General features: G+C 51.4%; 1 protein-coding gene across 1 annotated transcript in view; it reads left to right on the top strand.

Annotated features, from left to right (window-relative positions):
- RPH3AL (rabphilin 3A like (without C2 domains)) overlaps nt 1-25,169 on the top strand; it is a 139,914-nt gene that overhangs the window by 102,170 nt on the left and 12,575 nt on the right. The window contains exon 6 of the mRNA XM_028109225.2: nt 11,890-12,064. Within this exon, the coding sequence (XP_027965026.1) occupies nt 11,890-12,064 (175 nt within the window). The remainder of the gene's footprint in view (nt 1-11,889; nt 12,065-25,169) is intronic.

Below are 25,169 nucleotides of genomic sequence, written 5' to 3' on the forward strand. Positions count from 1 at the left end.
ATTTCCTTCACATTTTTATCATTTTGTAGTTATATATACACTGGTTATTTAGAATGAGTTCTGTCTATTTCATTGATCACAGTTCATTTTCTGGTACCATGATTTCCCGTTCAGGAGCTTTTTATTTTAATTCATCTGTTGATCAGATGAACACTGCTTTTGAGCGATTTTTTTTTTTTTTAGGAAGACTGGATGCACCTCTTTTCTATTTTTTGCTGATGTGGCCCATAGTACCTTTTCAGGGTAAGAATTGCAGCCATCTTCCAGATCACAGAGGCACCCCCTTACGTGGGGCAGGTAGGGGTTCCTGTTCTAGGGTTGAAGGCTGACAGATACTGCAGGGCTCCCTGGGCTGCCTCTGGAAACAGGCCTGGTGACCTGCTCCCTGCCCCCACTCGCTGCTCACGCTGAGCAAATACACACGGTCAAGTCCATGCCAGGGTCACACACGCTATATAAATGCTGGGTCTCCTTCCTCCTTGAGTAGGACAGCAGGTAATCAAGGTGTTAGCCAGAACTTTAAGGTAGGATGGTCCCAGTCTGGTTTGAATGACAGCATTACGGGCACAAACAAGTACTAAAAATGAATCTGTGTGTTACATTAGCACATCTCATGTCAACTTGCCTTGCTCAGTATCAGCTTGTCACCATTGGCTGTAATTATGGCTTTTCATACTCAGCTTGTCACCACGGAAACCTGGTCAGAGGGTACTGGCCAACTGTCTTTGAGAGCACCTCCCTCCAACCAACAGCACAGATTCCCCCGGCCTTTCCTGCTTTCTGAGGGATCCAGCACCACCCGCCTTTATGCTTGGAAGCCTTGGTTCCCTTTGAGAAACTGTCCAGGTTTTTCCTGTCGTCAAAAATCTGACTCCTCGGGCGCCTGGGTGGCTCAGTCGGTTAAGCGTCTGCCTTCGGCTCGGGTCATGATCCCGGGGTCCTGGGATGGAGCCCCACATCGGGCTCCCTGCTCAGCGGGAAGCCTGCTTCTCCCTCTCCCACTCCCCCTGCTTGTGTTCCTGCTCTCTCTCTGTCAAGTAAATAAATAAAATCTTTAAAAAAGAAAAAAAGAAAAATAATAATCCAGTCATTCCGAAGGGCAGTCGCCCGCCCGGCCCCTCCCTTGCCCTGCCCGCTGTGTGCTGGCGCCTGCCCTGACTTTCTCCGTGGGACAGCTCTGGGTGTTCTCTGTTGACTGCATGCCCCTAAAGGTGATGAGCTGGCTAACCTGGGCTTTCTGCTGCCCCCCCCCTCCTAATTTTTGATACTTTTATTCTTTATAGCTGAAAATTTGTTGGAATTTGATGAATTTTGTAACTTTATATGCTATTTGCCCATTTCTTCTTCCATCGACCTCCTGGGTGAGTGGTGGGCACTATTGCTTCTCCTCTTGCCTCCTGTTCCCACTTCCTTCCTGCTCTAGGTTATACCTTTACTCATTTGATTGCCAGAATTGTACATTGCGATTGTTCTTTAGCCATAGTTAATTCTTTTTTTTCTCATGAATTTGATTTTCTTTCTATTTTCTTTTCTTTTATTATGTTATGTTAGTCACCTAGCTATAATTAATTCTCCCACGCTTTATGACTCCCACCAGGTCTTAATGTACAAAAGTGACTAAGTGACAACACAGAGAGGGAAATGCCCTTCAGAGAACAATTTATTGCTTATAGTTCCCAAGAGAAGGAGGCATGCCACACACAGGGTCACATGGGGAAGCACCAGGTTCGGTCAGGAGGCAGAAGGAGTGAAGGGAAAGCTTAGGCCAGGGCCTTTATTGGGGTTTCTATGGGAAAGGCCAGGCAGGGCAGGGTAACTATCTTCAGATTGGTAGTTGAAGCAGTTTCGGGAGGCGTTGGGGCTTAGGGGGCAGCCCTGGGTGATTTAGGGCAGGGGACTACTGGCTTGGTGGGTGAGAGTCAGCTAAGGCAGTGGTTGGCAGTGTGGTGGGGACTCGGGATAGGTCGGAGGGCTTGTAACATGACTTTCATGTGCCTGCAAAAGCCATATCACAGGGCAAATAGCAATATCTTTGGCCAGTAGTTTGGCCATGTGGTTAACGGATGCCAGATAGACAAATACAGAACCTAAGAAAAGTTAGAACACGTTGTCCCTAGGTTAGTTCAGATTGAGAAATCAATAAATAACGTTTGATTTAGCAAACCCGTGTATGGTTTTATAAGAGGGTGAAGAGGGCAGGTCCCGAGCCAGACTGCATGGTTCCAGTTTATGTTCTTTTCTTCGCTGATCTCTCTGCACCTGGTGAGTCCTCATCTGTAAAATAGAGCTGAAGACAGTCCCTGTGGCATAGCATATTGGTGAGGGTTCAGTAAGTTACTGTATGTAAAACCCTAGGAACGGTGCCTGACACATACATGGTGCTCCATAATTATGGGGGATTTAACTTTTTTTATTTTTTGTAAACATTAAACACCTCAGGGTCAGATGGCATGTGAAGAACACATCTTTTATTAAATATTTATTTATTTGACAGCACAAGCGGGGGGGAGTGGCAGGCAGAGGGAGAAGCAGGCTCCCCACCGAGCAAGGAGCCCGATGCGGGGCTTGATCCCAGGACCCGGGATCATGACCTGAGCCAAAGGCAGATGCTTAACCGACTGAGCCACTCAGGCGTCCCTGAAGATCACATTTTGATAACTACCTTGACCCCCTCATCCCCCAAATGAAAATATGCCTAATATCATGATCCAGTGAATTCCTTTTGAACTTTTCATTCCGGTGCCATATTTTATTTTTTTTAAAGATTTTATTTATTTTAGAGAGAGAGAATGAGAGACAGAGAGCATGAGAGGGAAGAGGGTCAGAGGGAGAAGCAGGCTCCCCGCTGAGCAGGGAGCTGGATGTGGGACTCGATCCCGGGACTCCAGGATCATGACCCGAGCCGAAGGCAGTCGCTTAACCAACTGAGCCACCCAGGCGCCCCCTGTGCCATATTTTAATTGATCTAGTATTTAGATCATGACTTTCTGGTCTGAGTTTTAATTTTCCCTGGAGGTTTTCATTGATTTTTTTTTCCCTCAATGACAAAAGAATAATGAAACGTATGTCCTTTTATGCAGCTTCTTGATTTTACCTTCTGTTGTGCAGAGCCTTCTCTTTCCCTGTCAGAAACCCCTGCAAACCCCTTTGGGCTCCAGCCTGCACTGGTTACTGAGAGCTGGCCTCATGGGATTTCCTTCCATGCCCTCATGAGTTGGAGACACTGTTGCTAGGATCCTGTGTCTTCCTCTTTCTTGTTTTTCACCTGCGTTTTGCTGGAGCCCATCCTTAAGTAGCCTCTTAAAAAAGGAATGTGCAAGGAAAACTTGGGAGTCCTTGCAAGTCCAAAAAGTGTCTATTTCGCTGTCATGTTTGATCAATAGCTTGACTGATAGAATGCTAGATGTATAGTTTTTTAACATACAGTGTTGCCAATGATAAGTTCGATGCTGTTCTGATTCTGGTTTCCTCATAGGCCTGTTATTTCTTTCTGGAAGCTTCTAGGATCTTCTTTATATTTATTTGGAACTAAATGATTTTATGAGTATGTGTCTATTGCTTTTTTTACTTTTAATTTTTCCTGCCTTATATTCAATAAAAATCTTTTAACCTGAAGACACATGTTCTTCTTCAGCTCCAGGAATTTTTTTTTTTTATTTCTCTTTCTGGGGAGTCTATTATTAGGAATTAGACCCCTCAAATGAGCGTTTTTGTCCCTTATCACTTCTTTTACATTTTTCTGTTTCTTTCTCTTTGTGCTCCACATTCCAAATTTCCTCATTTTTGTCTTTTAGCCTTTATTTTACATTTTTATGTTTCCACGTTGTATTTTTAACTTCTAGGAGTCTTTTCTTCTCCAATTGTTTAAGTCCCTGAACTTAACTTTCCACTTTAGTCAATTAGTTATCAATGTACCTGATTGTTTTTCTAGGAGTGTCTAAACAGAGGAGGCATGGAACCTTAAATGGCTTAAAACAACAATAGTTTCTTTTGCTCGTGGGGCTGCAGTTTGGGCTGGGCTCAGCAGGACAGTTCTTTTGCCGAGGTCTCCTGGGGCCATCCAAGGGCTGCAGTCAGGGACAGTTCAACCAGGGAGGGGTCCAGGAAGGCTCACTCCTCTGCAGGGGGCACTGGCTCGGGCTGGGGTGTCTCAGCTCTTCTCCATGTGGCCTCTCGTATCACACATTGGACAAGGCTCTCTCACAGGATGGCCGTAGTGTTCCAGACAGGGAGAATGGAAGCTGCTGGGCCTCTCCAGGTCCGGCCGGAAGTCCCACGTTCCCACCACCACAATCTGTTGGTCAAAGTAAGTCATAAGCCTAGAGCAGATTTGAGGGGAAATAGACCCCACCTCTTGATGGGAGGAGAGGGAAATAATGGGCGGCCATTTTTTATCTTCTGCAACCTCCCAGGCAGCTTCTCCCTCTGTCTTACTCAGCTCAGGCTGCCATAACAAGAGAGCATAGACAGGGGCTTAAACGACAAGAGTTTAGTGCCCACAGTCTGGAGGCTGGAAGTCCCACAGCAAAGCGTCAGCAGAGTTGGTTCCTGGTGAGAGCACTCTTCCTGGCCTGCAGATGGCTGCCCCCTCTCTGTGTCCTCACGCAGAGGAGAGAGAAGCAAGCTCTCTGGTGTCTCCTCTAAGGACATTCATCCCATTGGGAGGGGCCCACCCTTGTGGCCCCATCTGACCCTGAGTACCTCCCAAAAGCCCATCTCCAAACACTGCCCCCCAGGACGTCAACGTATGAATTGGGGCATGGGGCCCACTTGAGTCCATGACACCCTCTAAACCAGGGCTTCTCTTAAGGAACTTGAGTTACATAAAGCCTTGAAATTTGGACGTGCTCAGTAGCCTCAGCTGACAGATTTCTGTGTGCTATCAGGCATTGCGGGCCCTATGTGCATCCTACCATTATAGAGTTTAGAGCTTTCGATCTGGTGCAGGAAGTCATAACTGTGTGTGCATTGCAGTGGGAGACCTGCATGGTTCTGTGGAAGCTTCTGGATAAAAGTAATTTCCTAAAGGCTGGATTTCTTCATCCCAGCCCAGGGAGGGAAGAAGGAAAACACAAAGGCCTGAAAGCAAGAGACAGCTTAATGTGGTCAGGGAGTGAGAGTGGTGGTGTCTGACTGGTCCCGAGTGCAGGGCAGGAGGGAGGCAAGAGTGGTAGAGTTCTGGGGTCCTGTTGGCCATGCTGTGAAGTTTAGCTTGCCTGGTGGAGTTCCTGGGAGGCTGACATGCTGTGCGCGCGTGCGCCTGTGTGTGTGTGTGTGTGTGTGTGTGTGTGTGTGTGTGTTCAGGTAACAGGTTAGGGAAGGCGGTGCGGCCTCTCTGCCAGGTGGGTTGACCCTTTAAGAGACCCTTTTTAAAAAGATCAAAGTGTAAGCAAGAAGACTTCTCTGTAACAGGCCATTTCCTGTGGCTTGTCAAGACTGGGCCAGCCTGGAACTTGTTAAGGAGACAGAACATGGTCTCCCTGAAGACAGAGTCCCACGTTCTGTCCCCTGAGGATGATTCTTTTGCTTTGCCTTCTTCGTTTGTTCCTTCGTTTTGTCAGTTAGCCACATTCTTGCCACGCACCGGCTCATCGCGGGGCCCTGGGAATACGGGGGTGGCTCAGGCACGGCCTTGCCCTTGGGCACACAGCTCCCTAGCTGGGTGAAATGCTGAAGCTGCTGCATTTCCACATGGCCTCCAGGAGCACAGCAGAGGTACCCTGGCTCTGGCACGGAAGTCTTCCAAGGGGCAGGGTCACTGCGTTTGTGGGACATGAAGACGAAGGTCCCGTCAGGTGGAAGGAACAGCATGTGCAAAGGCCTCAACCTGTATCCCTGCTCCGACCCAGGTGTGGACGCCTCCCTTGAAGTCATGCGGCTGCACTCCTGAGTCGCTGGGGAGGCAGGGAGAGGCGGGAGCACCCGGAAGGGATGCAGCAGTGGGCAGGGGCAGAGGTCTTGGGCCGTCCCTTGCCCATCCTCCCCAGTGGCTGCACCCCTAGGATCATCTTCTTCCCAAGAGGGCCTGGCACTCACCACCTGCTCCAGCTGTGGCCATTTCGGAACTGCCAATGATTAGCGATTGTTATCATGGTAATTAAAATTCCTGGGAACAGCTTGGCTAATATCCATCAGTATCTGCAGTCAGGCTGGCCGTGAGTGGCAATCCTAATGAAAACCTCGAAGCAGAGCACAAAGCCGTGCTCTGCGGAGGGTTTCAGGCCGCCGGCCACCCCTGCCAGTGCCATGGCGGCCGTGTGGGTCCTTTCTTGTTAAATGGCATTTTTGAGGCTGGCTGCTCTGCTAGCCTTATCACAGCAAACCACACGTGGGGAGCAGACTAGGGCTTTGCAGACTCCCACGGCTTCTCTCGAAAGTGGAGGTTTTCCAATCTGCAGAGGGCTTCTCCTGCAGCTGCTCTTGGGGAGGGGGCCGGGTGTGGGGCCAGGCAGAGGGTGATGGGCCCGGATGCACAGAGCAGAAGTCACGCGATTCAAAGCTCCAGTTGTGCATTTTGCAGGGCGGAGTGGGCAGCAAGGCGCGAGAAGGTCTGAGGATGGGCATGGATTGGCATTGGGGGCAGGTGGGGTGGCAGCTCAGGACTCAGCCCAGCTGGGATCCCTCCTGCCTCACCTCAGCAGTCCTGCTCTTCCATGTGGAAGGCACTTTCCAAAAACACCACGTTTCATGTGCCCCTACCCAGGAGTGCCCTATGTATTGGGTAAGGCACCTGCATGCTCTGGTCACCCCGGCTGTGGGGCCTCAGGGACTGTGGTTCCTCCAGCTGGTCCAGGATCACTGGCCTTTCTGGTCTTCTGGTCTCTGTCCACTGCAGTGGCATCAGAAACAGGCAGACCTCAGGCCCCAGGACCGTGGACTCACATGGAATGACAGACACACTGGACCCCAGGGTAGCCCCGTGGGGTCATTGCCCTGCTGAGCATAAATATCAGAATGAATTATATGAAATTTACGGGGGGACTTATAGGTCAAAAATGATTGAATACCAAAAACCATTGACTGTCTGCATGTTCGTGCAATCCAGCCTAATACTTTGGGTCTTGGGCTCTTTACCTTATTTTGGGGGGGGGGGCAGCAAAGCAAGGTTTATTGAGCAAAGTGATAGTACAAAGCTCCCAAGGAGGGAGGGGGCCTGAGAGGGTTGCCCTCTTTATCCTATTTTCTAAAAGCACTTTACTAATCAGTATTTTTTTAAGCATGGGGTTGGGGTGGAGGTAGAACACTGCATCAGGAGGTGAGGCTGAGGGCCCAGGGCCTGCTGGCTATGATGAGCCAGGGCTGCAGGTCGTACTGGTGCTCGAGGAAGTGCTGGGAGTGCAGAGTCAGGGAGGTTCCCTGGAGCTTGCTGGGCACCGTCACGCCCTGCTAAGCACTTCTTCTTCTTCTTCTTCTTTTAAGATTTTATTTATTTATTTTACACACACACACACACAGAGAGAGAGAGAGCACAAGCAGGGGGAGCAGGAGAGAGAGAAGAAGCTCCCCGCTGAGGAGGGAGCCCAATGCGGGGCTTAATACCAGGACCCTGGGATCATGACCTGAACCAAAGGCAGACGCTTAACCGACTGAGCTGCCCAGGGACTCCTAAACACTTCTTCTTTATCCCTCTCTAATCTGAAACAGTGAATCCAACTGATTAATTACAAGGACTTAGGTGAAACCCTCAGGCCACATCTCCAGGAAGGTGACAACTATATGGATTGGGACACATTCCGGCAAACTACCTGTAGCTGCCAGTTCAGCCATGCAGCCCATGTTTGCTGAGCACAAACTGTGTGTCAGGCATGTGCTAGGAGTTTGAAGATACAGTGGTGACTGCCCTGCCCCCGCTTCCTGGGTGGTAGAGCCTAGTGGTCTGTAAAAATGAAAGGTGCCTGGGTGGCTCTGTCGGTTAAGTGTCTGCCTTCGGCTCAGTTGATGATCTTGAGGTCCTGGGATCAAGCCCCGCATTGGGATCCCTGCTCAGCGGGGAGCCTCCTTCTCCCTCTGCCGCTCCCCCTGCTTGTGCTCTCTGTCAAGTAAATAAAGTCTTTAAAAAAATAAAATGAAAGGACCAGCCAAAAAAGGTAGACATGACCCAAGTGTCCATCAGTGGATGAATGACTAGATAAAATGTGGTATAGACCTACAATGGAATACTGTTCAACCTCAAAAAGGAAGAAAATTCTGACACAGGTTGCAACACCTTGAGGATCTTATGCTAAGTGAAAGAGGCCAGTCACAAAAAGATCAATACCCGACAATTCCATTCATATGCAGTACCTGGGGTCATCAAATTCTCTGAGTCAAATTCTCAGGCAGTAGAATGATGGCTGTCAGGGGCTGGGTGGATAGGGGAATAAGGAGCTGTTGTTCAATGGGCGCAGAATTCCCATTTTACAAGATAAAAAGAGCTCTGGAGATTGGCTATACAACATGAATGTACTTAACACTTATGAACCATAAACTTAGAAATGGCTACGGTGGTAAATTACATGTTATGGATTTTTTTTTTTTAATATTTAGTTGATAGCGTGCACGAGCGGGGTGGTTGGGCGGGGATGGGGGCAGAGGGAGAAGCAGACTTCCCGCTGAGCAGGAAGCCCCACGTGGGCTCGATCCCAGGACCCCGGGATCATGACCTGAGCCCAGGGCAGACACTCAACCGACCAAGCCACCCAGGTGCCCCTATGGATATTTTTTAAATTAAAATAAAGACAGCAAGGACTATGCACACACATGGGCCAGAACCACAGTCCCAGCCTCAGTGAGGATCAGGGATGCGTCTGGCCCCGTGGAATCCCCAAACGCAGCTCCATAGCATCTTGGTCTCTCCCACTGAAAGCCACACAACAGTGACATGGAAACCATGTCACTGAGTCACCCTCGCTGTTGTCCTGCCTGGTCCCCTTCAAACCGGCCCACATGACAGTGTGCCCCAGGGGTGACCGTGGGGTCCCCATCCTCCCTCCTGTGGCACCTAACTCTGATGGCCTCGGGTCCTGACACGCACCTCCCCCACATCCGCCAGCCCATGGGGACTGCTCTGAGCCGGGTCCCCAGGCCAGACCCTAGATCCCACCGGGGAGTGTAGTGCAGGCTTCCCACCCTGAAGACACTTAGCACTCCACTGGAGACTCAGCTTTTCTTCCTGGAGGGTGGTCTGACGATGTATGTCACCATCTCAATGGATACAAATGCCTTGACCCTGCAGATCCGCCCCCCGGGGTTTTTTCTAAGGCCCTCACAGACACCTGTCTGATGTGTGTGCAGAGATGATTATTGCAGCGAAGGGAAACTTTGGAAACCATTTAAATGTCTATCAGTGGAGGGCTGGTTTAATTAGGTTTAACAAATTCAAACTATGAAGCCATTAGAGAGTGGCCATGGAGACCATTACTTATTAACACAGAACGGTTGCTCTGATGTAGAGTTAGGTGGGAGGCAAACACAGGGTGCGTCTACAGGATCCTTCAGAACAAATTGTGTACATGCCCAGGGTATACAGATGGCTCTGAGGGCTCGCTCCACTTGGTCCCCCGGAGGTCCAGCCCATGTTGGGGGGCAGGAGGCCTGTGTGCTCGGGAGGGCAGGCAAAGGCAGCACTGTTGGGAGGCAGAGTGTGCCCTTCGCTGGCCACCCATGGCCTCTTGGGCTTGGGCCCCTGTTCTCAGGAACCACACAGCAGCTCTGCAGAGACAGGGTGGCTTTGGCGGCCACTGTTTAAGCCCATTCCCTCTCGCTGTATGGCAGCTCCCTCCCCTGCAGGCTCCCAGTCTGCTGGACACTCAGTCCACAATGATGTCTGCCCTGCTGAGGCTTTACTCACCACTCAGCCACACTTAGTGAGCATCTACTTTGCATCTGTAGACTGCTGGGGTAAGACTCTGGGGCCTCCAGTGTGGAATAGAGGCCAGTAGAATGGTGGGCTGGCCTTGGGCAAGTTGCTTAAGTTGTCGGAGTCTCGATTTTCCCGTCTGGCAAGTGTGGATAATACAGAGCTTCCTCAAAGAACTTATCACCAGATGCCTCTGGGAATGGGGAGGAGACTTTAACTTTGCACTTGGTGAATTTTAGGCCATGTGTACACGCTATCACGTCAAATAAATACTTTCTGTAAGAGGGCCATGAGAGGACCAGGAAGGGTTTTTTAAAGGGGGCGCCACGAGGCATTCATCCTAACAGGTAGGTTCTGTGTTATTCAAGAGCCACACAAAAGCAGGCTGTTTCTGCACAGGGTAGCTGGAAGGGAGGGGTGAGTGATTCAAGCCAAGGACAGGGCTGGGACTCAGTGGCCCCATGCCTGGCACTCTGGAGCATAAAGAGATGACTCGTGATAGTTGAGTGATTTCAGTGCTGCACAGTTAGGTGCTGAGTCTATACAGACCAATTACTAGGGTTGAGCTTCTCTAGGAAAACCTGTTGAGTAGATGCCAAGTGGGAAGCACCGTATGTTCTTTGGCTCTGTTGGAGAACCCTATGTACATTGGCATCTTAAAGGCTCTGAAATGGGGCACCGGTGTGGCTCAGTTGTTAAGCATCTGCCTTCGGCTCAGGTCATGATCCCAGGGTCCTGAGATCGAGCCCCGCATCGGGTTCCCTGCTCTGCAGGAAGCCTGCTTCTCCCTCTCCCACTCCCCCTGCTTGTGTTCTCTTTCTCTCTCTCTCTCTCTTGCTGTGTCTCTGTCAAGTAAATAAATAAAATCTTTAAAAAAAAAATTTTTTTTTTAAATAAAGGCTCTGAGAAGTCCTGCAGTAATAATTCATTTAACCTAGTGCTTCCCAAGTATACATGATCAGGAACCTTTTTTTTTTTTTTTTGGTCCAGCCCATGTTAATATCCCACAGAACTAATGTACAGAGGAGGCTTGGGGATTAGGAAAATCTGTCCTAGAGAGAATCGGGGCAGCCTACGGCCTTCTGATTTTAAATTCTCTCTTTTGAGAGACACCTGGGTGGCTCAGTTGGTTAAGCATCCAACTCTTAATTTTGGCTCAGGTCATGATCTCAGGGTTGTGAGATCGAGCCTGGCGTGGAGCCTACTTAAGATTCCCTCTCTCATCTCCCTCTGCCCACCCCCCCAAAAATAAATAAATTCTCTCTTTTGAGTAGGGAACTTGGTCCACTGGCTGTAAAACTTCCATGTGTGGCAGATGAGAGGAAGCAGGTGGCAGGGATGATCATGAGCGTCACCTCTGTTGAGGGGCTGCTCTGTGCCCGGCACTGGGCAGTGGGACCTTACATTCGTTCAAGAGTCTGGTCCTTGTGGCTGCCCTGTGAGGGGGGCCCCGTTCCTACATTCCACCTACTGGTGATGAAACTGGGGATCTGGAAGGTCGATGTGTCCAGATCTCACAGCTGCCAGATCCAGATCCAAACCCAGGCCGTCTGCTCTGAACCGCCAAGGTCTTCTCTAAGAAGGTCACGTTCCTTCCTGCTCTCCCCCTCCTCTTACTGAATACCCTGAACGTATTTCCTTCGGTGGAAAAGAGATTGTGGAGTACTTGGCGTTTCTTGAAGTAGGCATGAAGAGTTCGGGGACCTTATCTCAGTGCTGGTGTGAGTTCTAACCCGGGGCTCTCTGCAGTCGGGGCCCTCCCTGCACCTGCAGGGATAGCCTCGTCCCCGGGGAGCTCTCTAGAACAGCTTCTGATAACTGCTCCGTCCCCGAGCCCAGCCCTTCGCCGAGCCTCCTATCGCTCGCTCTGCCCCAGAGCCTCGAGGGAAGGGGCAGGTGGGAGAAATGTGGGTGGCATCTGCAGAGCACCTTCTGGGCGCCCACAGCATGGAGCACTTTCCAACAGGAGAGGAGAGCAGGCCAGCGTGGGAGCGGAGCACAGGGAGGGCTGCTGTGCGTCCCTTGCTCTAAGCAGATGTCACCCCTGCCAGGTCTGGAAGAGGTCGGGGGCCTGGTTCTACAAAGGGCTCCCCAAGTACATCCTGCCGCTGAAGACCCCTGGCCGGGCCAATGACCCCCACTTCCGACCTTGGCCCATGGAGCCCACTGAGCAAAAGCCCAGAAGCACTGAGACTGGTCGTGTCTACACGTGGGCCCGAGGGAGAGGTAAGTCCCCTTTGCCCCCTGTCCCGGGATAGCAGCCGTCACACTCCCGCTGTCAGCCAGCTGGGCAGCACCATGGGCACCGGGCCAGCGTTGGCCACCGCTGCCACGGGGCTCATTCAGGCGCATTGTGCCTCCCTGTCCCTCCGCTCCTCCCTGCGCCCATGTGAGCGGCTGGACCTTCGCACAGTGATTGCTTGCTGCAGGAGGGTCCCCTGGGGGCCTTTTCACAAGCAAGCGCTCATTTGGGGCCAGAGATGCCATGAGCACTAGGGATCTTTGCAGGAATGCGGTACCTACTGAGGTTTCTCTCCAACTGTGAGAACGCATCTTCCCGAAGCTGGCCCGTACCGTCTCTTCTCAGCACTTGTCTTGCGTCTCAGGAAGGGAGCACTCCTGGCCGCCCTGGTCCTAATGAGCAAAATGACTGTGCCCGGAGTCCTTTGGTCCTTGTGCAGGCCGCACTGCTGTGGTGGCATGCCCGGTGGCCACCGTCAGAAGGGGCGCTCGGCCCCACTGGTGGTAACAGTACCTGCTGTGGTAGACAGCCCCCTACAGCTTGCATGATGCTTTAATGTTCGGGATCTTAATTTTTAAAATTCCCAGTCTCACAACAGGCTCCAAAGGTGATTAGAGCAGGTATTTAAGCCCTGTTTTGTACACAGGTAGCCTGAGACTGGAGAAGAGGGTGCACTTACTGAGCTGCTGTATGGCTGAGCTGGGACCAAAAGGCAGGGTCTTGTCCTCTGGGCCCTCGCTCCTTCTGCCCTAAAGGGTCCAGGTTTCAGCCCAAGACGTAGAGACTGAGGGTCCTTAATGAGAGAAAACAGCCAGAGGGATGGGGGGCTTACCTGATGCGGGGGTGGGGGGGAGACATGGGAGCTGTTTCTGTGGGGCTCTTAAAGATTTCTGTCTTTGGATTAAGACCTGGCATCTATCTTTTTATCATTCGAGCTTTTTTTCTCTTGTTGCAAGAGTAAGGTGTGTTTATTATAAAACATTGAAGGTTGCCGAGTGATATCCTGTAGAAAGTAAACATTGGCTCTAGGTCAGCCCGTCCAGACATGACCGGCAGTAACAGCTGGGCCTCTGTTCTCCGAAGCCTTCTCCTCAGCGTTCCCCGGCTCTTTGTGCAGAAGGCCTTGCTAGCTAATTCTCCTGGACTCCGTTTGCACTGCTCATTCCCACGAGTTCGCCTCCCCAGCCATCACTGCCACAGCGAAGCCCTTGTAGGGACCGTGGGCAAGTGCAGGTGGCCCTGGGGAGAGCGGGCAGGCAGGGGAGCAGGCCATGCTGGGACTGGCCCCAGGGCGGGCCGTGGGCCTCAGGGAGGAGCCCGGAATGGGGTTTTCTGGAGAAGTGGCTCCCTCCTCCACTCGGGCCCTTTTCCACCCTCGAGCTGGGGCTTCCTCCTGCCCCCACACCATCAGGGTGCATCTGTGTCCCTTGGGCTGACGGAGGAGTTGCAGCTGGGGAGACAGAATGTGGCTTTGAGTGGGTTGAGGAGGGGAGGCCCCAGGGGCCCTCACCGCCCCATCTCCTCGGTGTCCGCATAGGACACACGTGCACGCACCCGCACACACACACACGTGCATGCACACACACCCCTGGGAAGGGCAGAGCCTCTCTCTCCTCAGTCATGCAGACACAGATCCCCTTTTAGTGACGTGGGCGAGGAGACCAGCAGCCCACATGCTTGCAGGCGGCTCGGTGTATTAACTGAGTTTGCACTGCGGCCAGGCCGGGCCATGTGGCAGTCCCCCAGGTGAACTTAGGCTCCCTCTGCAGACTGGGTCAGAAGCCTCCAGGCTCCCAGAGCACAAGGCAGCGCATCCTTCATGCAGGCCCTGGGCCAGGCGTGTTGCAGCTCTGTGATGATCCGCATTTTAGTGCCAAGCAGGAAGAGGTGGCCCAGACTGGTGACTTATGTGTCTTGCCCATGGGTAGCGGAAAGGTGAGGGCTGCTGGCCCCAGGCTGGTTGGGGAGGCCCAGGGGGTGTCTGCACACACGCAGAGATGGGGTACCCTGGGGGTGCATGGAGTACATGGGGTGGGCAGGCCTGAACTTGAGGAAACCCACAGTCGAGAGGAAGGAAGACTAGGAGCTGGTGGAGGAGACGGAGGAGGCATTGCTGGGGAGGGGGGACGAAAGCCCAGAGGTTCTATGCCCTGCGAACCAAGGTGCCAGGGGCTTGCAAGGAACGGGCCACACCCAAGCTGACTGCTCCTGAGCTGCTTCCAAGCCGTAGCTGTCCTCTCTGATGAGCCTGTGCAGAAGCTGGGATCTGTGCTTTCTGATTGAGTTTGGGTCCCTTGGCCATTACAGACAGGGCCATGTCCTCACAGAGGCATTTGGGTGGCTATGGGATACCTGTGGGAGACTGGAAGCCCAGGCCAGCTGGAACCAGCCTTATGATGGCCCTGGGCCTGGGGTGAGGGGAAGTCAGCCCCACGCTAGCCCTTCTGTGGCATCCTGGTGGTATGCAGGCCTGGAGGTCAAGTCTGTGGCAGCCCCAAACTAATAGTCTGCCTTGCCTGTCTGGAAGCCTCCCGAGCTGCCAGGGGCTGTTGCCTCAGTCCCAGTTCCTTCTCAAGCTGGTCTCCAAGCTGTCAGACTCCCGCAGCAGACAGCCCCCGGCCAGCAGCCTTGGGAGTCTGGTGTAGGGGCCCCGCGGGGCCTTTCCAGACCACTGACAACTGGGGAACCAATTAGCATTTTTCCAGCTCCAAGAGTGGCTTCCCTTCCCCAGCCCTACCAGCAACCATGCCCAGGTGCCCAGCAGTTGGCTGGCATCCAAACTGCAGTTTGTGGTCCAAGTGAGAGCCTGTGTGCTAAGCACAGCCCTTAGAGCACCCCATTCAACCAAAACTGAGCTCAGGGCCAGGCAGAAATAAAGTGACCAGCACTGGGGTGTGGACTGCCCACCACACTGGACGCTGCATATGGGCAGGGCCCTGTCTGTCCTGAATAGACTTACCCTTACCACCTACCATGGCAGAGGCAGTGGGATAGATGCTTCTTAAGTAAATGAGTGGATGAATGAATGAATGAACTACGCATTCCGCACCCCCCCCCGCCCTGCCCCCAAGAGATGTGAAAAACTGTGGAAGGATTTTCCTTCGGGCCTGCAGGCTCCCCTGGGTCAGGGTTCTGTTGGACAGCACCAAGAGAGACTTGAAGACTATTAAAACCACTCCCACACTCATGAAGCAGCTCTTCTCCCAGGCCCCTGCCTCTGGGAGCCCCGGGACCATCATCCCCCTCCTGCCGCACAGTCCTTCCCAGCATGAAAGCTGATCCTGGGGGCACCTGGGTGGCTCTGTAGGTTAATGGTCTGCTCGGGTCACAGTCTCAGGGTCCTGGGATCGAGCGGGGAGTCTGCGTCTTCCTCTCCTTCTGCGCTACCCCCACTCGTGTGTGCTCACGCTCTCGCTCTCGCAAATCTTACAAAAAAAGCTGCTCCTGGCACCAGATGCTTTCTCTTCTCTTCCCCTGCCCGAGTTCCTCCGAGCCTCCCTCCCTCTCTCTCCCTCTCTCTCCCTCCCTCTCTCTCTCTCTCTCTCAAATAAATAAATAAATCTTAAAAATCACCTGTTCGGTGCTCACTTCAGCAGAACATATACTAAAAATTACCTGTTTGAATCCATTCCTCATTTTTTATTAAGTGGTTCATTTTCTCATATTGATTTGTAGGTGCTGCTTGTATGTTAGGGATGGTAGATGGCTTACAAATGCTTTCCTCCTTGAGTTTCCATTTTGTTTGACTTAGCCTTTACTCATAGTATTTTGCCATTCAAAACCTGTTTCTTTTCATTTTTGTGAAGTCAGGTATGTCTTTCGTTGGTTTTGTGGTTTTTAGGTTTCCTGTCTTGCTTCAAAATGTCTTCCTCTCCAAGGTTAAAAACAAATATATGCTAAACAAAAAATTTAATATGAAAATGAAAGGAAATTACTTAAATATGATAAAATTACCAAAGAAGAAAAAAAATCTAACACCAAATATTATATTCACTGATAAAGAACTGAAGCCATGCTCTACCGAAATGCAAGTCAAGAATACCCCCAGGGGGGGCACCTGGGTGGCTCAGTCATTAAGCATCTGCCTTCGGCTCAGGTCATGATCCCAGGGTCCTAGGATTGAGCCCTGCGTCGGGCTCCCTGCTCCGCGGGAAGCCTGCTTCTCCCTCTCCCACTCCCCCTGCTTGTGTTCCCTCTCTCACTGTGTGTCTCTCTGTCAAATAAATAAATAAAATCTTAAAAAAAAAGAATACCCCCATCGGGGCACCTGGGTGGCTCACTTGGTTAAGTGTCTGCCTTTGGCTCGGGTCATGATCCCGGAGTCCCAGGATCGAGCCCCAAGTCGGGCTCCCTGCTCAGGGGATGTCAGCTTCTCCCTCTGCCCTTCACCTGGCTCATGCTCTCTCTCTGTCTCGCTCTCTCTCTTTAAATCTTTAAAAAAAGAAAAAAGAATACCCCCATCAGTTGACAGGGTTTTGTAGTATTTAAATAATATAATAAGGCAAGAAAATAATCTGTTGTTACTGGAAAAGAGAAGAAATTATCTTATTTGCAGATAATGTGATTGTATACTAAGAAAACCCAAGAGAGCCTACTAAGACAACCCATTGGGATTAATAAGACAATTTGGGAACGGACAAGATGCAAAGTAAATCGATAGTTTACACACCCAAAAAAACCCGATAGTTTTACTCTGTGCTGACTAATTAGAAGGAACAATGGGGAAATTCACTCAAAATTGCAGTAAAAATTATAAAATGCCTAGAAGTGAAGTTGAAAGGCAATTATAGGTCCAACTTGAAGAAAATTATAGATCCTTATCACAGGACAAAAAGCAAGAGACAGAGAGGCAGACAAAGATCTTGATCCCTCCAAATTAATAAGTGTAATAATTCCTCTCTGATTTCCCAGTGGAGTTTTTAGGAAGGCACGGATTCAGACATTTCTGTTATCCACTGGATAAACAGAATGTGGCATAATCATGCAGTAATATATTATTCAGCCTTAAAAAAGAATGAACTACTGACATAGGCTACAACATGGATAAATCGTGCACACTCCATGCTAAGTGAAAGATACCAGAGACAATGGTCACATGATTGTATCACTGAAATCCTATGAAATCTTCAGAACAGGCAAATCCATGGGGCACCTGGGTGGCTCAGTCGGTTAAGCATCTGCCTTCGGTCAGGTCATGACCCCAGGGTCCTGGGATCGAGCCCCAAATCAGGCTCCCTGCTCAGCGGGAAGCCTGCTTCTCCCTCTCCTTCTCCCCCTGCTTGTGCTCGCTCGCTCACTCTCAAATAAATATATAAAATCTTAAAAAAAAAAAAAAAAAAGAACAGGCAAATCCATGGAGACAGAACGTAGATTCGTGATTGCCAGGGCTGGGGAGTGGGGGCGAAGGGGCAAGGATTGCTAATGGGTACAGAGAACATGTGATGAAGATATTCTGGAACTGGATAGTGGCGGTGGTTGCACAACTTAGTGAATATACTAAAAACCATGGAATTGTATACTTTCAGAGGGTGAATTTGATGGTATAGGAGTTATATTTCAATTTAACAAAATGTTTTCTGTTTCTTTTTTTTTTTATAAAGATTTTTATTTATTTATTTGAAAGAGAGAATGAGAGAGCACATGAGAAGGGGGAGGGTCAGAGGGAGAAGCAGGCTTCCCCGCTGAGCGGGGAGCCCGATGCGGGACTCGATCCCGGGACTCCAGGATCATGACCTGAGCCGAAGGCAGTCACTTAACCAACTGAGCCACCCAGGCGCCCCATGTTTTCTGTTTCTTAAGAATGGCAAGGTAGTAGCTGCCTGACCAAATGTTAAGGCTTACTATAAAGTTACTGTAATCAGTACGAATAGTATAGTATTTGCACCAGAATAAATAGAGTATTTATTTATAGGATAAATAAATAGGTAAGTAGAACAGAATGGAGAAATAATAGACCTAAGGATGTATGGAAGCTGAAGATAGGTAGTTTTTCAATTCAGTGGGAAAATAACAGGTTTATGTAACAACCGGAATTAGCATAATTGGATTTCCGCCCCATTCCATGTGTATTCAGAAACACGCTGCAGATAGATTAAAGATCTAAATGTTTAGGGGCGCCTGGGTGGGTCAGTCCGTTGAGCATCTGACTCTTGATTTCGGCACAGGTCATGATCTCAGGGCCGTGAGATCAAGCCCCATGTCGGGCTCCACACTGGGCATGGAGCCTGCTTAAGATTCTCTTTCCCTCTGCCCCTCCCCACCCCTCCCTGTCTTAAAAAAAAAAAAAATCTAAATGTTAAAAATAACACAAAGAATGTATTAGAGAAAGATCCGAAATATTTTTTTCTGCTGTGTTATCTTAAAGAGAGCTGGTGACCCCCCAGCATGTGCAGAACAGGTTGGCTGACTACCTGGGTTTGCTACTCTCTCCCTCTTCTGGACAGTGGGTGTTGATGTGGGACAAAGATTTGCCTGCAGACCCCTTGGTGAGCCCTCTGCAAGCCTGCTTATAGCAGGTCATTCGTTCTTTCCCCAGGATGGAATAGGGAACAGTGTGACCTGAGTGGCCCTGGGTCTGACATGCATGCCTCTGGGAGAGGTCCACCATCCCACCTGATCAATCTAAATGGGCTGTGTGCTCCATGCTACTTTTCAGTGGTGGATCATTGCTCCAAGTTTATGGCAGCAATGACTAAAGCCAGCTTTTGCACACTCGTGGGTCTCTTTGCTCCCCTGTGAAATAAAATGTATAAAATGTGGAACCAGTACTATGGGTTCTTGGGTCTTAATCCCTTTAGAGCTCTGCCCACCTATTCAGCAGACTTCTTTCCTTTGAGCTGGATTCCCACCCTTGGGCTATGTACAGAGATATTTGCTGGTGGTAGGGGTGGCAGGTACCTTATTAATCTGGCATATTTAGATAATAAGAGATTACTTTTTTTGTCATATGCTAGAACGTTTAGGGAAGGCACCTGCAGCTGTGGTTCAGCAGCTCAGTGATGTCAGGACAGGTGTCTTTATAATTCTTGCTCTTTCCCTCATGGTCACAAGATGGTTGCTGCAGTTCCAGCCATCACTATAAAGAATGGAAGAAAGTTAAAAGGGGAGGCTGAAAAAGCAAGCCTTTAACTTCTGCAGCCTTGCATTATGATAGAAGCTGACAGTTGGGGAGGGGGGCTCGTACTGGACACTGGATGAGCCTAATTCCCTATAAGAACTAGAGAGAGAGAGAGCTAAATTTATCTGACTAAAGTCATTACATCTGGAAATTATTCTCGGATAGGATTTTGTGTTTCTCCAAGGATCCTTAACATGATGGGGCTTCTTCTTTTCTTCAGCCCCCAGTACTCTGACTGGGGGTAACATTGCCCTGGATCTGCTTGATGGTTGGTCTGCCCCAACTTGCCCAGCTGTGGCTGAGCTCCTGAAATTGGGGGCCTGAAGCCCTGAGTCTAGAGTCCATATACTGTTCAAAGGGCTTTCTAGGATGTGTCTACTTTTCTCAGATGGGAGCCAGAGAGTTGGGATCCCTAAAAGATCAACCCCGGCTTGGGAAGGCTTTGCTATGTTAGCCTCTCCCTGGGAGCCTGGGGCTGGGCAGGTGGGAGGGGACCCTTGTCTAGCCTTCATCACTGCCCTGTGGCCTGGCCGGATTAGGGAGGCCTTTTCATTTTGCCTTCCACCACAGACCCCATAAAGCCCTACCCACAGGGTACGAATACCCACTTCCTCCCCACTGCATCTCCTCGGAGATGGCAGAAAAGCCGTGGTAGGCCAAAAAGCCCCTGGCTGAGGTACAGACAGGCCTCTAGAGCTCCCGTAGCCATGGGACAAGTTCACTTTCCCATCTCCATTGAGGCCAGCGTCACTGTCCTCCTGCAGGGCCCTCCCACCCCCCACCCTCTGGCAGCCCCGTGAGCAGAGCAGGGGCTTCCTAGAAGGATTTGAACAGATTTACACACTGGTTGACTTCGAGGTCTGTTCCAGAAAAGTACTTTCAAGGTTTTGGATTTGTTCCAGTTGGACCGTTTTGAGAAAAATAGAGGGGTTTCATTATCGCTTCCTTGGTTCACTAAATTTTAAACAATTTTTTAAAAATCCTCAACTATGATTCTGTTTGCAGTCCAGGGAAAGCAAGCATAAGGATTGCTTGGGTTGAGCAGTCTGGTTCAGGTCAGTCTACTATGGTTTGCCTTCTGGAATGACCTGTGGCTGGCCCACCTACCCCCGCCCTTGCCACCGTGTCCAGTACATTGGGTGCACCAGAGCTCTGTGGCTCACGGTCATTATCTTATTGGATGCTCAGACAACCCGGGGTGGGGGGCAGCTTCAGGAAGGATGAGGAGTGGGGGAGGCTGTCCTATAGGCTGCAGCCAAGAGGCTTCTGAATTGCAGCCCATTCCTCTCCCCTCTGAGTTCAACATGGAGTAAACCATTGCACTAATCAGCACCATGCACACTGGCTGTCCCCCTTTCAGATTTGGCAAGAGGATTTTTGGTTGCCAGGAACAGAGACCACCCAGGCCAGCTCAAGTACAGAGGTTGCTGCCAGGCTGCTGGGCAAGGTCTTCCAGAAGCAGGGAAGGAGACAAGGCTTGCGAGACCTGTGGGGTGGAGGAGTATGGCAGCAGATGCTTCTCCTTCTCAGGGAACTCTCGGATCAGCTCCATCCCCTGCATCTGTCATGCCCTTCCTCTGGCAGTTCTCAGGACCCCACATCACACTCGGGGAGGAGGTGATTGGCTCAGCCGATTCCTATCCAGGCTGTCCTTTTTGCATCTAGCCTGTATCCCATCAGATAGAATAAATGGCATGGCTAGTTGGGGCTGCTTTTCCTCAAAGTAGGGCTGGGACAGAAAAGGGGAACTTTGTATCTCTTGCTGAGTAGCCATAGAATTGGATGTTTTGTATCTGACATGGTAGTGAGCTCCCTGTCACTGGGAGCATTCAAGCAAAGGCTGCCGATTATAGTGAGGATACTATGCTTTAGAAACTGAGGGAAATTCAATATAGACTTGTTACCGTGTGCCCAGAGTTTGCCCCATATTGTGATCAGGGAGCTGGGGAGATGGGGATTCATGCTATGGCCCAAGATGGAGAAATCCACATGGCCCACGAAAGCTTGGAACCACAGACCTCTGTCTCGTTAGTGCAGAGCTGCAGCCGACAGAGCTAATCAGCAGTTCAGTGGCAGCCGTTTTTCCATCAAACCCATATGCTGTTTCCTGACTTCTTAACGCAGCGTGCTATTTATACCCGTAGATCCATTCATTCTTAATGAGCCACGGTTGTGGATTGTAAAATGTTTTATTTTCATACAGGATTGCTCACTGCCCAGAGCCAGCTGTTGCTATGCCACCTTCCTTCTTTCTCTGTTCCTAAGAAATTAGCATTTTGGAAGCTCCTCAGAGCACTCAGCTGCCCTCTCCCCACTCCCTACTCACCCCCCAGTGTGTCCCCAGCCAGACTCTGGACTTGCCATTTCTGTCACGTTGGCCCGGACATGGCACATGAACTCCCTGCAGCCTTCGGAGCAGCTGGGAGGGTGTGTTATGTGCAGGGGGCCAGGCTGGCGGAGGCTTGGAGAAGGAAGCAGAGGACGGCAGAGCAGGAGGGCTTCCATGTTGCGAAGTGGGATGCCATCTGTCCTCCGAGGGTTGGACATTTGCCGGTGTTAGAGGTTGCAGCTCGATCTGGCTGTTTTAAGTTCACCGACAACTTTTTTTTTTTAAATGTGGAGAATTCTTATTCAAAAGATGGAATTCTGGCTGCTTTTTTGAACATCAGAAAGTCTGCCAATACTGCCCCCTCCCTGGACAAATTGAACAGGCTAAGTAGGAGCTTCCCTCTTCACACTGGGCACACAGTCTCAGGTTTGTCCCAGTCCCCACCCCTCCCTGTTGCCTCTTGCCACTCTGATCGTCACCCTTACAGGGTTATTAAAAGAAAATGAAATAGTTCTTGTTTCCACATCCCTATGAAAAGAGAGAGACACTAGGAATTAGACCAATAGGAACATCTGTTGCAACAAAAGTGGGCACACCTCTGCAGAAATAAATACTCATATCCAGATATATCATGATAAATGTATCAAAATAAATATCACGTCCAGCCCACCTCACCCTCTGGCCCTGCCGGCTGACCAGTGGAAGGCAGAGCCTGACCGTGTCACATCTGTGCCTCTCCACTCCCGATCCTGACCCCAGGCTAGGGAAACTAGTTTTGGGAAGTCCTTCTTCCTCTCTGGGCTCTGGTTGCCCCAAGAGTAGGATGGAGATGAGGGGGCCGGGACAGAATCTGTTCTCTTTCAGCTTTCATATCCTACAGTTCCAAATCCAAGGGAAGGGAACTTTCTGGAGAAATTTCTGGCAGGTGGTTAAGTAGCTCACAGATCCTACACGGAGGCTGCCCCTGCTGCAGAGACCAGCCCCATCTCAGCACTGGCCCCGTCCGCTGTGTGCGCGCCCCGTCCGCTGTGTGCGCGCCCGGCGCGCACGCAAGCTCGCGCGCACGCAAGCTCACGCGCACGCAAGCTCGCACGCACGCAAGCTCGCACGCACGCAGGCGCGCGCAGGAGCCAGGAAGGTTTAGAGAGGAGGGTGGGAGGCGCCATCTTCCCAGCGTCTGGGAAGGCGCTGTGGGTCCGTCACAGTACCCTGGAAGCCCCTGACTCAGGTGTGCATGGGGTAGGTCTGCTGTCTGGGTCCAGAAGATAAATGAACAAGAAAGAGTCATAGTGCTGTCTGAGGCTCCCACCAGCCATTTGGGGGAACTGAATGCCTGCCTTCTCCGCAGGCGGGGATGGCGCTCGGTTGCCGGAGCGCATGTGGGCCGCAGCGGGGCCAACACCCGTCGTCGGTCAGTTGGCAGTCTTCTCGTGTGGCCGCCGTTCCTGCACGCTCCGAGGGCCTGGGACCGTTGGCCTGTAGGTCTGTGCAGGTGAACGAGGCGGCCCTCCGTGCCGAGGGGCCAGGTAGAATCAGCAAGGATGGTCGCTGCCGAGGCTGGCGTGGTTGCTCGCCGCAGGCTGTGCCAGGCGCGGTGCGTTCCCTGTTTGATGGCGTCCCCGACAACCGGGGCAGGGTGAGCGGTGTACTCCTGTGGTCCCATGTTATAGTAGGGCACCCAGAGCTGAGATGACTTGCATCATAATCTCCGTGTGGACAGAAAGAGCCCCTTGGCGTTCGGGAAACTGCCCTTTCCCTAAATCTCAGGGAAGGCTTGTGCGGCGGTGTTTCGAAGAGAAAGCCATGCGTGCTAATTTGTCCTGACCTTCGGAGCCCTCGGTGAAGCCAGACGCTAGCCCGATGCCAGTGTGTGGGAAGGGGAGGGCATCCCCAGAACGGAAGCCTGAAGCTTCAGAGAGCTGTGTCGCCCCCACTCCTGCGCCCCACCCCTGCCCCAGCAGCACCCCCTGCCAGTCCTGGGCATCCTCCTTGGCTCGGGGATTGATTTCCCAAGAGCAGAAGGGCCTCATTAGCCACACCACAGAGGTCAGGGGCATGGCTGTCCGTTCTCATTTGTCTAAGCCCACTGACAGCCTCAGTTGATTGGATGATTCCAGCTGCAAGGCAAGGTGTTGGGCCTCCTTGTCCCCACTCCCCCGCCCGCTCTGAGCCAACACCGGGAAGCAGGGTCCAGCCCCCCTGAGCCAGCCTCTGGCTTCAGTTCATTGTGTGTGCAGAACTCCCACCAGGGCCAGGGCCGGGCTCCACCCTGTGCGGTGAAGCACACCCTCTCCAGCCGCTCACCTGTCTCGCTGTGGAAACCTGCAACTCTGTTCTGCCCACTCTAGATTTCTCAGCCTCTAGGGGCCTGGGTGAAGTGAATAAACCCGGGCCTGCCTGCCCTGTCCAATGCCAGAAAGCCCAAGGAGATAGCAGTGCCAGCTCTGCTCAGCTCCGCAGGTCTCTCCTGTGGCCTCCTGCCCGTCATAGGTGAAGGCCAGCCTGGCACATAGGCTGAGCTGATGCCCCACTGCTGGCCCGGGAGCCGCAGCAAGGATAGGAGAGTCCGTCTGCCCAGATCTCCATACAGGACAGGGGGGCCAGGCCTCTCCGGCCTCACTTGCCTCTGGGTCCACCTGAGGTTCAGGTAGACCTGGCAGCCCATCCCTCACATCCAGGTTCTGGCACAGACCCCATGGCCCTGAGTCTCTGCCTGGGTGGGGGAACCGCAGGTATGAACTCAGAAGCCAGGAAGGCTGGACCCTGAGGGAATGGGACAGAGAGGCCTGGGAAGGAGAGAGACGCAGACCCAAAGACAGATGGGCAGAGATGCTGAGAGGTAAGACTGGAGAGAGAGAACCTGACCAAAAACAGAAAGAGGAACCAAGAGAAAACCCCAGGAAGACCCAGAACACAAAGGCACACAAGACATACAAGATAGGAAAGGAAGACGAGGGAAGCAAAGGCAGAGAGTTTTTTTTTTAATACCAGCAAAAAAAGAGGTGCAAAGAGACAAAAGGCGAAGGCCCAGAGATCCACAGAGACAGAAGGAGAGAGCGAGCTATGGTCAATGACAGAACCAAGGCACATTTTGCATCCCGGCAAAGGCAGGAGATACTCACTTTGTTTCATCTCTGCTATAAATCAGCAGCAATAACCTGCCAGAGAGGAATAGTGCAGAGCACACCCAAGCCAGACCTCATCCCCTCAGTGCCTGAGCCTGGAGCCTTTCTCTTGAGCCAGTGGGGCTGTCCGGGCCCCAGAGAAGCCCACCACCTGGCCTTTGCCTTTCCTGTTCTCTGTCAGGAATGCAAGACACACACTGGCCCCAGAATTTCTATCCCACCGTTTCTGTCTAAATTGTGCCCGTTTATAAATTCCACCTCTTCCAAGAAGCCCTCCCTGACTTCCCTTCTCCCTGAATATTCTCTACCTCCCCTTGAGAGTATCACATTCTCTCTGGAGGAAGTTGTTCTTATCTTCCATCCATCCACCTCCTGTTCTATCTGGAGCTCCTCCGGCAAGGGCAGGACTACAGGATTTCAATGCTGGCGACCACATCACTATTGATTTGAGGATTCGTCTTCATTATGCAGCGCCTCCTGTCTGTCTGTGAGCCCAAAGGAAGGAGTTAATTAAATCA

Source organism: Eumetopias jubatus, unplaced genomic scaffold (assembly GCF_037043125.1).
Source record: "Eumetopias jubatus isolate StellerSeaLion01/CBP00866 unplaced genomic scaffold, mEumJub1_p1.0 scaffold_10, whole genome shotgun sequence".
NCBI lineage: Eukaryota > Metazoa > Chordata > Mammalia > Carnivora > Otariidae > Eumetopias > Eumetopias jubatus.